This window comes from Schistocerca americana, chromosome 7 (genome assembly GCF_021461395.2).
Source record: "Schistocerca americana isolate TAMUIC-IGC-003095 chromosome 7, iqSchAmer2.1, whole genome shotgun sequence".
In the NCBI taxonomy this organism is placed as follows: Eukaryota; Metazoa; Arthropoda; class Insecta; order Orthoptera; family Acrididae; genus Schistocerca; species Schistocerca americana.
The window spans coordinates 516,792,916-516,810,512 of record NC_060125.1 but is presented as its reverse complement, the minus strand read 5'-3'; the positions used below and the strand labels follow the sequence as shown (position 1 = coordinate 516,810,512).

At 38.2% G+C, this 17,597-nt stretch overlaps 1 protein-coding gene across 1 annotated transcript in view; it reads left to right on the top strand.

Moving 5' to 3' along the window:
* The window catches only part of LOC124623189 (E3 ubiquitin-protein ligase Iruka-like), a 150,256-nt gene that overhangs the window by 84,054 nt on the left and 48,605 nt on the right, over positions 1–17,597 (top strand). The window contains exon 4 of the mRNA XM_047148995.1: positions 3,353–3,463. Coding sequence (XP_047004951.1) covers positions 3,353–3,463 — 111 coding nt within the window. The remainder of the gene's footprint in view (positions 1–3,352; positions 3,464–17,597) is intronic.

The following is a 17,597-nucleotide window of genomic DNA, read 5'->3' as shown; positions in this document are numbered from 1 at the left end:
TTACATGCAAATGGAGCTTCTATATTTTTTATTTGTATTTATTTGCATGTAGGACTAGGAATTTACTATGGATCTTACATATACATACACACCTGAATAATTGGTACAGTAATTCTATTCTTAGTTATAGCAACTGCATTTATAGGATACGTTTTACCTTGAGGTCAAATATCATTTTGAGGTGCGACAGTAATTACTAATCTATTATCAGCAATTCCATATTTAGGAACAGATTTAGTTCAATGAATTTGGGGAGGGTTTGCTGTTGATAACGCAACATTAAATCGATTCTTTACATTCCATTTAGTACTACCATTTATTATTGCTGCAATGGCAGCAATTCATTTATTCTTTCTTCACCAAACAGGGTCTAATAACCCCTTAGGCCTAAATGGAGATATCGAAAAAATTCCATTTCACCCATAGTTTACTTTCAAGGATTCTATCACATTTGTATTAATAACCTCATTATTTATCATACTGTGCTTGATTAATCCTTACCTCCTAGGAGATCCAGATAATTTTGTACCTGCTAACCCGTTAGTAACCCCCGTTCATATTCAACCAGAATGATATTTCTTATTCGCATATGCAATTCTACGATCAATTCCTAATAAGTTACGAGGTGTTGTTGCATTATTCCTATCAATTAGAATCTTAATAATTTTACCATTTTATAATAAAACACTATTCCGAGGTATTCAATTCTATCCTATTAATCAGATTTTATTCTGAATTATAGTAGTAGTTGTATGCTTATTAACATGAATTGGTAAACGACCTGTTGAAGAACCTTATATTATAACAGGACAAATCTTAACAATTATCTACTTTACATACTTCTTAATTAATGTCCATGTTGCAAACGCATGAGATAAACTAATTAAGGAATAATAAGTTAATTAGCTTATGAAAAGCATATGTTTTGAAAACATAAAACTAGAAGTTTAACTCTTCTATTAACTTTTCTTAAAAAATTTCACTAAATAAATGAGATAAATAAAATCTTGAAACCAACAAAGAAAATAAAAAAAAATTCAAAGATAAAGGTTAAAAAAATTTTTCAAGCTAAGTACATTAACTTATCAGAATGAAAACATGGTAATGAACCCCGAACTCAAATAAAACTAAAGGACATAACAGCAAGCTTCATAAAAAATATAAAAGAATAAAAATCACCGCCTAAAAAATTAAAGCTAATAATATTCTTATAAAAACAATTCTAGTATACTCAGCTAAAAAAATTAAAATAAATCCGCCTGCACCATATTCAATATTAAAACCTGAAGCTAACTCAGATTCACCTTCGGCAAAGTCAAAAGGAGTACGGTTAGTCTCAGCTAAACAAGAAGCAAAACAAGCTAAAGCTAAAGGAAAAGAAATAATAATAAATCAACAATAAAGCTGATAATTTATAAAAACAAACATGTTAAAACTACCAATTAAAATAATTAAAGATAATAAAATTAAAGCCAAACTAACTTCATATGAAATTGTTTGAGCAACAGACCGAAGAGAACCTAATAAAGAATAATTTGAATTAGAAGACCAACCAGCAATTATAACGGTATAAACACCTAATCTAGTACAACATAAAAAAAAACAAAAATCCATAAGAAAATGGACATATATAAGTTAAGTAAGGGAAAATTACTCAAATAGCCAAGGAAATTATTAAATTAAAAACAGGAGAAAAATAATAAAGTAAATAATTAGATATAATAGGAATTGGCTGCTCCTTACAAATTAACTTAATAGCATCACTAAAGGGTTGTGGAATTCCTACAAATCCTATTTTATTTGGACCCTTTCGAATTTGGATATAACCTAAAACCTTACGCTCTAATAAAGTTAAAAAAGCAACACTAATTAAAACACAAATAACTAATAAAAGAAAATTCAAAATAAACATAAATAAATCCTAAAGTATCAATACTATTTGTAGAAAAAATCTACATAAATGAATTCTAAATTCAACACATTAATCTGTCAAAATAGTAATCTAATTAATATTAATCAATACAATACAAAAATATTTCAACCATATGGTCCTTTCGTACTAATATGAATTAATAATCTTAGGATAGAAACCGACCTGGCTCACGCCGGTCTGAACTCATATCATGTAAGAATTTAAAGGTCGGACAGACCTAATTACTGGGCTCCTGCACCCAAAATTTTTCTTAATCCAACATCGAGGTCGCAATCTGCTTTGTCGATATGAGCTCTCAAAAACAATTACGCTGTTATCCCTAAGGTAACTTAATCTTATGATCATAAATTATGGATCAAAACAGCAAACATAAATAAATGATATAATAATGAAGAGTTTGTTTATTCTTCATGTCACCCCAACAAAACATCATCATTAAATATAGAAAGACAAACAAAAAACTATATAAAAGTAAAATGTTAAGCTCTATAGGGTCTTCTCGTCCTAAAGAAGAATTTAAGCCTTTTGACTCAAAAGTTAAATTCAAAAATTTATTAAGAGACAGTTGATTTCTCGTCAAGCCATTCATTCCAGCCACTAATTAAGAGACTAATGATTATGCTACCTTTGCACGGTCAAAGTACCGCAGCTCTTTAAAAATCCGCTCAGTGAGCAGGCCAGACCTCAAAGTATTTTCAAGAGGACATGTTTTTGATAAACAGGCGGAAATCAATTTTGCCTAGTTCCTTATAATAAATTTACAAGGTAAAAATTATATACAAATAAATATACTAATTCTATCATTATTACAAAGGTGTAACTGATAAACAGATTCCATCTGCATTGAGTCTATATTTATCTTGATTGTGATTTCATGTTTTGCAAATGTCTATTTCGTAGACTCCAGCAATATTTTTATCATTGGTTTCACATCTCAACTGCTGGATCTATTTGCTTGATTTGGGGTCTCATTTTTTTTTTTTTTTTTTTACTCTTTTTCTGGACAAATTAATGTATTATGTTAATAACTTTCCCATTTAAACATAAAATTTATCTTTCAGTTACATGATTTTAAATCCCCCATGTTATTTAGTTTAATACAGCTGGTGTCTCTAGCATGAATAAAGTTCGGTGCTTAAGTTTTGATTATTTTCATGTTTCCTGATATAATCTGGCTATGTTTACGTTGTGTCTTTCATATACTAGTTTTATTATTCCGAATAAACTTTCTGTACTATATAAGCCAGAAGAGTAGCATTTGCATACTAATTTTGTAACAAGAATTACTGGAGCAATTCTGATAGTCTGGTTGTGAACCCAGCACCAGTTAATTCTGTTAAAGTTGGTATGCAAGTTTTCCGTCTCTGTTCAAGTAGTACTTCAGTTTTCAAATTGCTAATGTGCTCTTTTACATTTTAGGTTTAGAACTCGTCAGTTGGAACCCATAGAGCACCTAATTCAAGATTTCATTGTGAATCTATCAGGAGTTGGGTGGGGAGCATTTGGCGGGAGACAAGGAAATGCACCAGTGTAAGTATACGGCTTTGATGCTTAATGTTCCACATTTGTTGTGTTGTTGTTTGTTTGTTTGTTTAATGAGCTCAACATTGTGGTTATAAAAGTCCTTACAAGTCTTCAGAAATGAATGTGGTTAATATATGTAAAATTGCAGACAGGGCAGAAAATAGGCAAGATTAAATTTGCCATCTCCCACTTTTTCCTTGTACTGTCACACTCAAGTGTAGAAAACCAAAAAGTGTTAACACAGTCTGTCTTAAGACATACTGTAAAAATATGGCTACCAGATCAAAAAAGGCATGGCTGTGAGTTGGCAACTGTTGGTTTACTGATGATGCATATATTAACTGGATGGGCTAACCATCCTCTGCACATATTAAAGTATCTTTTGTAATAGTTTGTGAAGAAGCTCAGGCACAACACAAAATCTTAAAACAAGGCTCGCATTCATCTCACCATCACTTCAAATTGGGGGCGTATCTGCTAACAAAACAGCTTCTGCCCTTTTGTCATGATATCAGGTACACTCAGTAGCTATACTCTATACGTCAAGAGACCAGCTCTGACAGCTGGCAGTGCAGTTGCCAGTATTCGACTTGGACGGGCAGTGAGCCAGCGGCAGGGGAGCTGGCTGACAGACGTTTCCATCCCACACTTCGACCCGTGGTAACACTCAGCTCCTTCAGAGCTTAACAATGCCACGTCATTCATTGCAGCATTCCTGTAGGGGCAGCATTTTGCTAACCAATGTATTCCTTGATGGAATATTTTTCAACATGCACTACCGGTGTTTGTCAACTTACATAAACACACACGTAAATATTTTCTTTAATGATGTTGCAGCCATTTGACTGAAACAATTTTTATTTTGTTGTTATACATTTCAGATTTTACTGAATTTCATACCAGTCTGATATCTTTTGGCATAAAATAAGTTACTGTACTTCGAACTGGCCTATGGCTGAATTCTGGATCGTATAACTGTAAAATACAATTATTACCGTCAAACGGCGTTAACGTCATAAAAAAATTACCATGTCTATGGTAAAATAAAAATTATACACAATCAGATTTTCAACATTAACAAGGTAAAGCAAATTGCACAAATGTTACGTGTAAAATATTGAATAAGGATGTTACCTCTGTTTTTTGTGGGGGAGAACGGAAACCCCAAGATAATCGTCATCCGATTGGTCATCTCTTGTCACGACGACATAGTCTTTGGTATCTTCACTGCTGCTGTCCTCATCGTCTGATAAAGAAATTACAGTATTATGAACCGATTCTTCTCCTACACTTTCTTCTATGTTTGATCTTGTAAACTTTTTCCACACGTGGTTCACGACGTTCTTCCAATTTTCTGGCGTTATTCGTATGACAGCTTCATTTACCAGCCCTCTGTGTGTCTCAAGGTTTTGTTTTGCTCCACGACATCTGCTTTTATTTGAGCCCATATGTGTTCAGTTATGCTGTAACGGCAGTGGTACGGTGGAAGACGTATAACTTTGTGGCCGTGGTTCTCTGCTAGTATATCAATCACATAATGCCTCTTCCATGGCTTGTATCATTTCACTAATTCCAGACATTGTGCTTTCTGCATATTCTGTTCAAAGCCTATTTTACTATCTTTCAACCAGCTGACTATATTCTCTCTCCTTGCAGAGGCCGTTGGTGCTGTATTTAATTGTACTGAATGGTACAGTGCATTGTACATTACAAAAACACTACCAGGACTGATGTTTGGTAGCAAACGGGTAATGAACCAGTCTTTGAATGTATCTGCATTCATCTCCTCGTGGTAGTAGACTTTTTTTTTTTTAACTGGAACATCATCATAGCATTGAGCACAAAACCGTTCATAGAGCTAGCATGACCTATAATTAGTCGCCCTTCCTTACCAGTTGGCACACTCATAGTTCCATGGCGTGTGTTGTCTGTCCATGCAGCGGAGTGTGCATGATACACGTTGACCCATGTTTCATCAACCCATATTACATTTTCCGGTTTCACTGCTAACATCTCGCACAGGAAACGACATCTTCATGCTACAATGTCATTGCGCTCCATTAATACCTTTTGTCCTGAGAACTTTTTCCAACGGAAGCCAATTTTTTATCAAAACAATGGAAGGACTTGTCATTCTGCCTGTGAACAAACCACTGTCCGACAGTGATGCCATCAACTTTTAAAGTGTCGGATACTCCTTCCTGCTGTAGTACACGTATGTGTGTTGCCTGATAGCACTATTGTCAAAGTTGTCTGTTTCAGCCGCACGACACAATCTCTTCCTTGACTTTCCAGGCGTCACAGTAACAGGGCTCGCAGCTGAATTGGCAGCCTCTTTATCATTTGTGATTCTTATACTGTCGCTGTACAGATGTTCAATGCTTCTGCCACTCTGTCAACCATTTTACTCACTGATATCAAAGGTCCCTTTCCCTTTCAAAGTATGTGCTTTGGATTTCAGCATTACTCCTTTCTGAAAAGCCTTCTGCTCTGCTCTACAGGCAGCCATTTTCCACTTATACTTACTTTACCTCTTGTACACAAGGCAAGAAACTCTTAGAAGTAGCAGAATGCACACGTCTACACACAAACCTGAACATAGCATGTGGCACAACTGACTGAAAGCAGCGGTCACCCAGCACTACGGCAACACTGGGCATTGCCTCAGTAACGTGAACTAAAGTTCACAATCTGATTGGCCATTGTGGGTGCATGAAGCACGTGCACCAAGGCCGTGTCAACTGTCGGAGCTCTTCTCTCACCGTATGGAATATAGTATGTCACAAGGATCACACAAGAGGGGGGTCTTCATGGCAGAGAAGGAAGTCTTGTGTAAAGAGGCTTTGCCCAATTTGAAAGTGTGTTGAGCAGGTTTACTAGTCCTCCTAGCAATGACATTGTGGCACTCTGAGGGTATTTTGTAGTGAGAAATCTTGTAGTATTTATTATATTTAATGTTTATTGTTTTGTGTATATGTTAATCTGGTTGCTCTATTCTAATAAGCTTAGTAGGTAGGCTTCAGTAGCACATTCTACCGGCTGCCTCATTCCCGTGAATTCCCACCTGTCCTCGTTCCCCACAGAGCCTTTGCAACTGGAGAAGTGCATCCTGAATGTTTTGGAGTGTTTTATCTGCTGTATACATATCCTCCATGGTGAGCAAAGCACTGAAGTAATTGGAGCACATCAGGAATGTTGGCCCCTGATCATGCCTCGTCTGGTCCACAGCTCTCAGAATCACGTAGGGTTCAGCATGGAATATATTAAACTCATTGGGAAGACATGCTCTTGGGGGTGGGGAGATGGAACAGCTAATAGTGTGTCCCTGTTTGTACTCAACAGTACATATTAGGCTAAGATCCAGCAGCATATTTAAAAAGTTAAAAAATATGTCCTTAAAAAATAGTCTTGAGTGAAAAGTTGGATGCAAACAGTTAAGTTTACAAATCTCCTTGGCATCAACAACGATGGTGACACTCTGACCCTACCCTGCTTTTGTATGTTAATATCACACATACATTGTTGTTTTTGTTCCAGTCTTCAGTGCAGACTGGTTTGATGCACTTCACTGTGCTGGTTGATCTTGTAAGGCCTCTTCATGTCTGCATAACAATTGCAACCTACATCTGTTTGAACTTACATAGTGAATGTAAGACTTGGCATCCCTCTACAATTCTCATCTTCCACACTTCTTTCCATTACTAAACTGACTATTCCTAATGGCCTCAGGATGTGTCCTATCAACCAATTCGTTCTTTTAGTGAAGTTGTGCCATATTCCCCCCCCCCCCCCCCCCCCCCTTCCCCCACCACCCACAGTTCAGATTCGGTGCCAACTCAATCTCAGTCGTTACTCAGTCTACCCATCTAACCTTCAGCATTTGTCTACAGAACCACATTCTATTCTATTCTTATCTGAACTTGCTGTTGTCCATATTTCACTTCTGTACAGGGCTACACTCCAGGGAAACACCTTCGGAAAAGCCTTCCTAATACTTAAATTTATCTATGGTAATGATGTAGGCCAAAGCAATGAATGAAAATGTATACCAGCACCAGAATTCAAACCTGGGTCTCCTGCTTGCTAGGCAGATACACTATCCATTACGCCATACTGGCTCTACAGATACCACAGCTGCACAGAGTACCTTAGGATGTTTGTGAGTTAAGAAGGGGAATAGCAATGGGCTGAGGCATAAGTTGGAATTTGTATTGATGAGGGACACATACTAGGATAGTCCATGCAACTGTTGTATGTGTAGTACCAGTATGACAAAACAGACAGTACATCTGCATAGTAAGCAGGAGACTCAGGCTTGAATCTCAATGCTGGTACAAATTTTGATTCACTGCTTTGGCCTACATCATTATCATAGATAAAGGTGAGACTCAATATGCCTTGGGAATACAGGCTGTTTATACTTAAATTTATATTAGATGTTAAAGAGATTCCTGATCCTCAGTAATACATTTCGTGCTATTGCCAGTCTGCATTTTATACCTTCCCTACTTCAGCAGTCATCAGTTATTTTACTGCCCAGATACACTTAGGTCTGTTAAATGCTACATTTCTCTTATACTGAATGGTTTTGTCACTTGGGGGTGACTTCTGTAAGGTTGTTGTTAGGAAGTTAATTGTTGCTGGGAAGACCAGTGATAAGAAACTTCTGGAGCTTGAATACTTATTTGACCACAAGGAGTCTGCTTCTGCAGGTAAGTTCGGAATAGGGCTTGTCCTATAAGGTTTATGGATTCCAGCATTTTTAATACATAGTCCTGGCGAGTCACAGAAAATACAATCTTGAACGCAGCAGCCAGGACAGTTTCTTATCAAATAAGAAGGGCAAGAAAATCACAAAATGCTTAAATCATAAAGCAATATCCCAAAACCTTAGCCTTGGTGAATGAAAAAGGGAGAGCACAATTAAAATAAATGTTTACTATTTTTCAGGATAGAAATTAAACTTGTTCTAGCAAACCTTTCTTATTTAAAGTGTCCCGCCCACTATCCTTCCCAGCCCTCCCACAGTGGTATTTCGCCATCCACCGAACCTGCACAATATACTCATCCATCCTAACACAACCCCTGCTCCCAATCCCTTACCTCATGGCTGATACTCCTGCAATATACCTAGACACAAGACCTGTCCTGGACATCCTCCCACCACCACCTACTCCATTTTGGTCACTAACAGCATCTATCCCATCAAAGGCAGGGCTACCTTGCCTGTGAAGCCAGTGACATGATCTAAAAGCTAAACAAGCTAAGCTGCAACCACTGTGCTGCATTCTATGTAGGCATGACAATGAACAAGATGTCTATCTGCATGAGTTGCTACTCACAAACTGTGGCCAAGAAACAAGTGGACCACCATGCAGCTGAACACGCTGCCAAACATGATATCTCTCATTTCAATGACTGCTTCACAGCCTGTGCCATATGGATCCTTCCCACCAACACCAGCTTTTCTGAACTGTGCAGGTGGGAACTTTCCCTGCAGTACATCCTACGTTCCTATAACCCTCTTGGCCTCAATCTTTGTTAGTCACTGTGCTCACCCAATCAGACCCTTCCCTGCTCCTATTACAGCACTACGCAGCTGTCATTTCACCATCACCCCCAGTCTTTTTATTTCTCTCTTTTCCACTACTCCCTCCCTCCCCTCCCCTCCCCACTTCTTCCCTGCCCTCCGTTTAACCTGCAGCACTTCACTGTCCACCATCCCCACTGTACTATCCCTCCCCCTCTTTGCCCCAGCCTCCTCATTATCCCCACCCAGTCGCCACTCCCATCATGCACTGGTGCTTCTGTTCACAGTGTGGTTTCAGTTGCATGAAACTGCATTTGTGTGTGTGTGTGTGTGTGTGTGTGTGTGTGTGTGTGTGTGTGTGGTGTTGACGAAGGGCAGCCTTAATGGCCGAAAGCCTTAATTGTGAGTGTCTCTTTGTTGTGCCTATCTGCAACTCAGCGTCTCCACTATAGTGGCAATTTACCTTTTCGTAATATTGTTACTTTCAATCCTGGATTTTCCATTGTTTAAAGTGTCATTTGTGATTGATGAGAGGATGATTTGAAAATGGCAAAGTCATTCACATATAAGAAGCAATTCATAGGAGTTTCCTCTGTGGATGAAAAGCTGTTGATTTCAATCACAAATAAACTTATGCTTAAAATGATCACCTGAGGGATACCATTAGTGTAAGGAAATAAGTTGGAGAGAATATTCGTGACTTTGTGTCTAAAATAACGTTCAGGTGGGAGGGCTCTAGAAGAATGGGGAGATGAGCACCGAATCATTATTTGTGTAATTTTTAGATGAAGTGGTGCTGCTGTATACCTTTTCAGTATTGCAGAAGATTATTATAGATGCTTAGTACATAGGAATACCTCTAATTTGGCTGTCTACAGTAAGTCCAGGTTCTGTAGAGGAGAGTGGTACCTTCAAAATCCACTCTGGAAGTGACTTAAGAGATTTCTAGATTTTTGAGTCTAAGCGAAGTGAGAGTTGATTATTTGCCCTAGGGTCCTCAGTGTCATTCTGAAATATGGTATTGGTGGCCAGTGCTGTTAAGATTAAAGTACAGACACCTGCAGAGAATCTTGAAGCATTTTGGCTAGTGAATGCAAAAGCCCTACTGACAGTTAAAGAGTGCAAGAAGGGATCATTGCACCATATAGTAGACATTCATCACTGTGGTACGAGAATCTACAAGGATCATCTCAGGGAAAAGCATAAGCCTATAGGTAAATTCAATTCTGAAAGTCACACTAATGGAAATATCTCGCACCATGGTATAGTGCTTTCATGACAAAACATCTATCAGGAGTCCAGTTCTATGATGTCCTGGCCTACCAAGAAGCTACAAGAGGGGAAGAATTAATTTAAACCTAAACAATGACGAGGCCTATACTGTGGCTTATAATACTGCTCGTGGGCCAAACTTAATACTTTATAGCATATTGTGACACTTGGGTGCTGAATCTACAGTCATTCTTGATTTTATTTATCTAAAATATGGGCTGATTGGAAATATCCTGACTTGAGGGAATCAATGATTTATTTATTTATTTATTTTTTCTTAAACTAGAGAAAATGAAAGAGAGGCGTATTACTTCCCACTTGATAGATAGAGGTGTCTTTGTATCATTGCCTTTGTTTTAATCTGTATAAGATGTTTCTCAAGCTGCTGCATTTCTGGTCCCTCTATTACATTTCAGTGTTCCTAAAAGATCTCTGGAGATTAAAAATTGAATCTTTCTTTACAAGAAAGTATTTGGCCATGTCACAGCTTTGGCACAGCTCCTGTAAGATACACAAAAAATATACATTTGATGCCATGACAGCTACTTGACTTTTCATCGATATTAAAATAAATAATTAAAAAAAAATGGTCGATATATGGTCAGATATACTTTTAAGCACTGAAATGACTATATCTGCCATATGTCAGTTACACGGCAGTTGTCATGTTGAGATATTGAGCCTTGTATTGGCAAGGGAAATCCACAAGATTTGGGCTACATTCTTAGAAGGCTTAAATGCAGGTACCAGGCGTAGTCTCCAGTCTTGGAAATAATTTTAACATGTCTCTTACAGTCAAAGTGGAGTGTACTCATGCACGTCATGTAAAGTTAATAAAGTTCCTGTGTTCTGTTCTACCCTTCCTGTTAATTGGTCCTAAATACTTTCATTACTAATCCTCAATTTTGAAATATGTAATCAAAGTGTGGAGTGTGGTAATTTGGTGGAGGGGGGGGGGGGGGGGGGGGGGGAGAGGAGGTAAAGAATATAGACACGAGACTTTAGTCATTCTTTCGTGTTTATTGTGTGTTCTGTACACAGCTTGTACTTGTTTGAAATTCAGAATAATTTGTGCCTGTGTGCATATGTGGATTTGTGATATTTAGTTACAGATGACAAATTTTTATTGTTGCTATCATAAGGAATAAAAATTTTTTGATTGTCACAAGCAATAATTACAAACACACACGGAGAAAAAATGTCTGGTCAGTACTTACCTTCAGAATGCAAAATTACAGTACTCCCGATAAATATTTAAAAGTGAAACTATTACTAGCATTCAGAACCATTAGTTCCTATCCCAAGGACGTTGGAGGGATAGGTTGGGGAAGGTTGGAAAGGAAGGCAGGCCACTTAGACTCAAGAATGAGCGTGATTTATCTCTGGCAAGGACAAAGGGATTTATTTTACCCTTTGGTGGATGCGCCTTTCAAACTTCAGCTATGGGTATCTTGCTGCTTTTACACCACAATTAGTTACATTTCTAACATTAGGAATTATAATATTTATAATTATGATCAGTAGCTGCATTTTAAAGGAACAAATGCAAATTTACTCGCCTCTATAAAAATAATCTTTTATTTATTTCTTGCCTTCACAACTGTCTGTCATTGTAATTGCCAATAGTCTTTGCCCCCCCCCCCCCCTCCCTCACCCACTTATTTTAAAAAATAACAACTTAATTGCACTAAATTATGTGAAAAGAAAGTAACAAGAGAACACATTATGAAACTGAGAACTCTTGTTTACAATTGTGAATAAATTAGCTTCCATCTGCAGCTCACTGTCACACTGCATACACTTTGTGTTTGTGACACTATGTTTCTTGCATACATTTTTCTTGCATTTCAGCATACTGCTTTTGCTCTGTTGTTTTTATGCCTGTCACATATGTAACAAATTCCAGGTTTTGCTGGTTCATGGTCTGCTCTTCTGCGTGCTTATACTTGGTCAAGAAGACATGAATGTCCTTGGGAATTGTTTGAAGTAACACTCGTTGATTTAAATGCTCTTCCATCAGGCCAAGAGCAAGATGTTTCAAAAAATTCATCTTATTTCTTTATTATGAGGATTGTTGAATTTGAAAATAATTTTTGCATTTACCCTGGCAATATCTAGCTGTCTGTCAAAAAGTGCAAGCAGTCATTGTTGCGTAAATCTGGAAGTGCTGTAGGATGAGCGCATCTGATCCTCAGTGTCTGCTCCCCCTTAGGTAGCATTGTAGCCTAAATTCACTATCGACTTCTTAGTCTCTTGATCTATTGTACTGTGCATTGTCCATAAAAAAAATTACAGCTTTGTTCTTTTTAGGAGCAGCCAAGGACAAACAAAAATCATCTTGAAAACTGAAATGACGTGATTGGACTTCTGTGGTATTCTTTTCATGGATTTCTGGAGAAATTTCTTTCTTAATTTTCTTCCTGGATCCCAAGAAAGTCAATACTGTGCCTAGGAGATTTTCAGCCAGCGGGTAGCTACTGTAGTAATTGTCAGTCGTAAGATTTCAGTTTGTTTTCCCAATTGGTGTTGCCAATCTCTGTACAATGTCATCAGGCTTGTTAGACTCCAGCTAGGGACCAGACATTTACTTGCCACAAGAGATTTCAAAGTTCAGGGTATAAAATGTTTTGGCATCATACAAGGGATAAATCTTGATCCAATACTTTGCAGGCTTATTAGAGACATACTGTACAAATTCACGGGGTCCTCTGAAAGGATGCAACATCTCTTCAATAGTGACAAACTAGCTGACACTAAAGTGAGCTAGACAGTTGTTGACAAATTCGTGATGGAAGTCCTGAATAGACACTAGATTCTCACTTTGTTTTCTCTTATTCCGGGTGCCCAAGTTGTCGAACCTAAGAGCTCAAAGCTGAAAGTGAAAGCACTTACAGCTGAAGAGAGTTCAGAAAACAATCATTCCTGTGCCATCTGAATCCCACAGCAATTCGTGTGCCCACATTTCCTTATGTCTATTAGATACAATGCACCCAAGAAGCCATTATCCCTGGTTTTGTATTGTGTATGCAGTCTCATTCTCTTTAATATTGAACTTCCGATCATGTACTATTCTGGATGTATTGATTTGTATTTCCCGCAGTGTTGTCAATCATCGCATCAGTAATAAATAGATAAAATATATCAATTTCTTTTTTCATAATTACAGCACTTGCTTGTGAACTTGGCAAAACTTTTAGGTTGCTTTTGGTGTTGGTTTTAGGAGGAGGAGGAGGAGGAGGAGGAAGTGCTTCACTTATCCAAATAGTTTCATATATTCCTATGTAAAAGTGGTAATCATCTGTTTGTTGTCACCCCTCTTCAACCATGTGATTATCTGTTACCTCTGTTGATTGTTCAGAGTCACTGCTGTGGTTTTCTTTTTCAATAACTTCTTCTTCCAGCCCAGATTTGCATGAATCTGTCAGTTATTCTTCTCATACATATTAAAATAAAAGAAACATTACCTTGAAGCGAGAGAAAAACCCAAGTATAGAAAATACTTAAATCAGAAGCCACATAGTGGTAAACAGACTGCAGACACAACATCCACTTTCCAAACAACAATAGCAACCAAGCTACTGTAAGCGTGAATTGCACAAATGCAGTAAGTTGTTATGAATAACAAATACGTATTTGGACATGCACCCAATTATAACACTGTCTTTGATACTAACAGAAAGCTAAATCTTGCGGCTAACTGCTGCAGTCATGCCCACCGATGGGATGAAATTTGTTAAATGTAGTTCTTGTTATTTCTTTTTGCATAGCTATTTTAAATGTAAGAGGAATGGAAGTACCACACAGAATTGTGGAGGCTTGTATGGCCACTTGTTGACATATTACGTGGTGGCTACTGTCTTGGGGGTCTTCATTTTACATTTACTTAATGATTTTCCTGATGCTTTGCCAGCACAAGGGGTGAGCATTGTCAAAGGGTCACTGGCAATTGCTTGTGGTTGTCAGAAGTTGAGCCCCAGGCTGGACTTTTAGGTACCTGTTACGCCAACATCTGTGAGCTTTCTCCTGGTCATTACCTCTGTAGTTTTCCCCTTGGTACCTGCATTGGTAATCTGCTGCAGGATAGGAATCCAGGATCTGCTGGCAGAACATAAAGAAAATTGTCACACACACGACAAAGATCCTGAGACAGAAGCCAACAGGCAATACATCAACAAGTGGCTATGAAAGCCTCACCAGTTTTATACTATGCTTCCGGGGAGAGGAGGCTTCAAGATAGTAATGACACTTTAACCAATGACTGAAGAAGAAAGTTCTTTTGCTGTCCTCAGATGCCTTTCTGTCACGGTGCCGGGGTGAATAGACCACACGAAAGTTCCTAAAATGCAAGCACCTGTTCACTACTGTCCAGGTGCAAAATATCTGACAGGATGGAATGAAGTTTTCTTAGTGAGCAAATTCATGCAACATGGAGATACTTCACAAGAACTGATGAGCTAAAAAAATGTGCATGGAAACAGGTAGGAAATTGTATTGAACAAAATAACCAACTTGTAACCTGAAAAGAGAAGAGTTACAAGCTATTGAGAGCCTTAATGCTGAGGAGAGCATATTGGTACTCCCTGCTGATAAGGGAACTATGATATTGTAATGAAGACTGAAGATAGTGAATAAAAGATAAATGACATACTAGACCAGACAATGCACAGAAAGTTAAACAGATCAGAGACAGCAGGTTAGTTGGAATGTAAATTTGTTAACCTGGGTGCTTTCTCTTTCGGAGGACATACAGAGAAACCTTCACAAAGAAGCAGACGCCCTACCACCTTGATTTTATAGGTTGCCAGATATCCATAAAGATGGTTTCCTAAAACACCGTCTATAAGAACTTAGAGCCTACCGTTGTACAATCTGGCGAAATACTTCGCGTTCTACAGTTACATGTGGGAAAGACTGACACATACGGAGTCTGTTCAAAAACTTCCAGAAAATTTGTTATTTCGTGCCAATGGTGTGTTGGAGCGAAATGTGGTTGGCATCCCTACACACGCCTGAGATTAATGAGTAACTGCTGGAAGTTCCGTTGTTGTATGTCTGTTGGTTATTGTTCAGTTCTGTATTGAATAGAATATTGTGTTGCACAATTTGCCAATTTCGAGATCGCAGAGTTAGAGGAGCTATGTGTCTACATTAAATTTTGCTTGGAACTGAAGAAAACCTTTTGTTCTTGTGAGAAAAAACTAGCTCTTTACACACATGAAATGTTGAGTGCTATTGACAAGGGATTTCAAATTGATTCTGTATTTCTGAGTTTCCGAAAGGCCTTTGACACTGTTATCACACAAGTGGGTTGTAGTGTGTAGTGTGCTTGCGGAATATCGTCTCAGTTCTGTTACTGGACTTGTGTTTTCTGGTCAGAGAGGTCACAGTTCATAGCAACTGATGGAAAGTCATTGAGTAAAACACAAGTGGTTTCTGGTATTCCCCAAAGTAGTGCTAGAGGCCCTCTGCTGTTCCTTATCTACATAAATGATTTAAGAGACAATCTGAACAGCCATCTTAGGTTGTTTGCAAATGATGCTGTCGTTTATTGTCTAGTAAACTCGTCAGAAAATCAAAACAAATTGCAAAACAATTTAGAAAATATATCTGAATGGTGCATAAATTGGGAATTGACCCTAAATAATGAAAAGTGTGAGGTCATCCATTGTTGTTGTTGTTGTTGTTGTTGTTGTTGTGGTGGTGGTCTTCAGTCCTGAAACTGGTTTGATGCTGCTCTCCATGCTACTCTATCCTGTGCAAGCTTCTTCATCTCCCAGTACCTACTGCAACCTACATCCTTCTGAATCTGCTTAGTGTATTCATCTCTTGGTCTCCCTCTACGATTTTTACCCTCCACGCTGCCCTCCAATACTAAACTGGTGATCTCTTGATGCCTCAGAACATGTCCTACCAACCGATCCCTTCTTCTAGTCAAGTTGTGCCACAATCTTCTCTTCTCCCCAATCCTATTCAGTACTTCCTCATTAGTTATGTGATCTACCCATCTAATCTTCAGCATTCTTCTGTAGCACCACATTTTGAAAGCTTCTATTCTCTTCTTGTCCAAACTATTTATCATCCATGTTTCACTTCCATACATGGCTACACTCCATACAAATACTTTCAGAAACTACTTCCTGACACTTAAACCTATACTCGCTGTTAACAAATTTCTCTTCTTCAGAAACGCTTTCCTTGCCATTGCCAGTCAACATTTTATATCCTCTCTACTTCGACAATCCTCAGTTATTTTGCTCCCCAAATAGCAGAACTCCTTTACTACTTCCAGTGTCTCATTTCCTAATCTAATTCACTCAGCATCACCCGACTTAATTTGACTACATTCCATTATCCTTGTTTTGCTTTTGTTGATGTTCATCTTATATCCTCCTTTGAAGACACTGTCCATTCCGTTCAACTGCTCTTCTAAGTCCTTTGCTGTCTCTGACAGAATTACAATGTCATCAGCAAACCTCAAAGTTTTTATTTCTTCTCCATGGATTTTAATACCTACTCCGAATTTTTCTTTTGTTTCCTTCACTGCTTGCTCAATATACAGATTGAACAACATTGGGGAGAGGCTACAACCCTGTCTCACTCCCTTCCCAACCACTGCTTCCCTTTCATGTCCCTCGACTCTTATAACTGCCATCTGGTTTCTGTAAAAATTGTAAATAGCTTTTCGCTCCCTGTATTTTACCCCTGCCACCTTCAGAATTTGAAAGAGAGTATTCCAGTCAACGTTATCAAAAGCTTTCTCTATGTCTTCAAATGCTAGAAATGAAAGTTTGTCTTTCCTAAATCTATTTTCTAAGATAAGTCGTAGGGTCAGTATTGTCTCACATGTTCCAACATTTCTGCGGAATCCAAACTGATCTTCCCCGAGGTCGGCTTCTACCAGTTTCTCCATTCGCCTGTAAAGAATTCGCGTTAGTATTTTGCAACTGTGACTTATTAAACTGATAGTTCGGTAATTTTCACATCTGTAAACACCTGCTTTCTTTGGGATTGGAATTATTGTATTCTTCTTGAAGTCTGAGGGTATTTCGCCTGTCTCATACATCTTGCTCACCAGATGGTAGAGTTTTGTCAGGACTGGCTCTCCCAAGGCCGTCAGTAGTTCCAATGGAATGTTGTCTACTCCGGGGGCCTTGTTTCGACTCAGGTCTTTCAGTGCTCTGTCAAACTCTTCACGCAGTATCATATCTCCCATTTCATCTTCATCTACATCCTCTTCCATTTCCATAACATTGTCCTCAAGTACATCGCCCTTGTATAGACCCTCTATATACTCCTTCCACCTTTCTGCTTTCCCTTCATTGCTTAGTACTTGGTTTC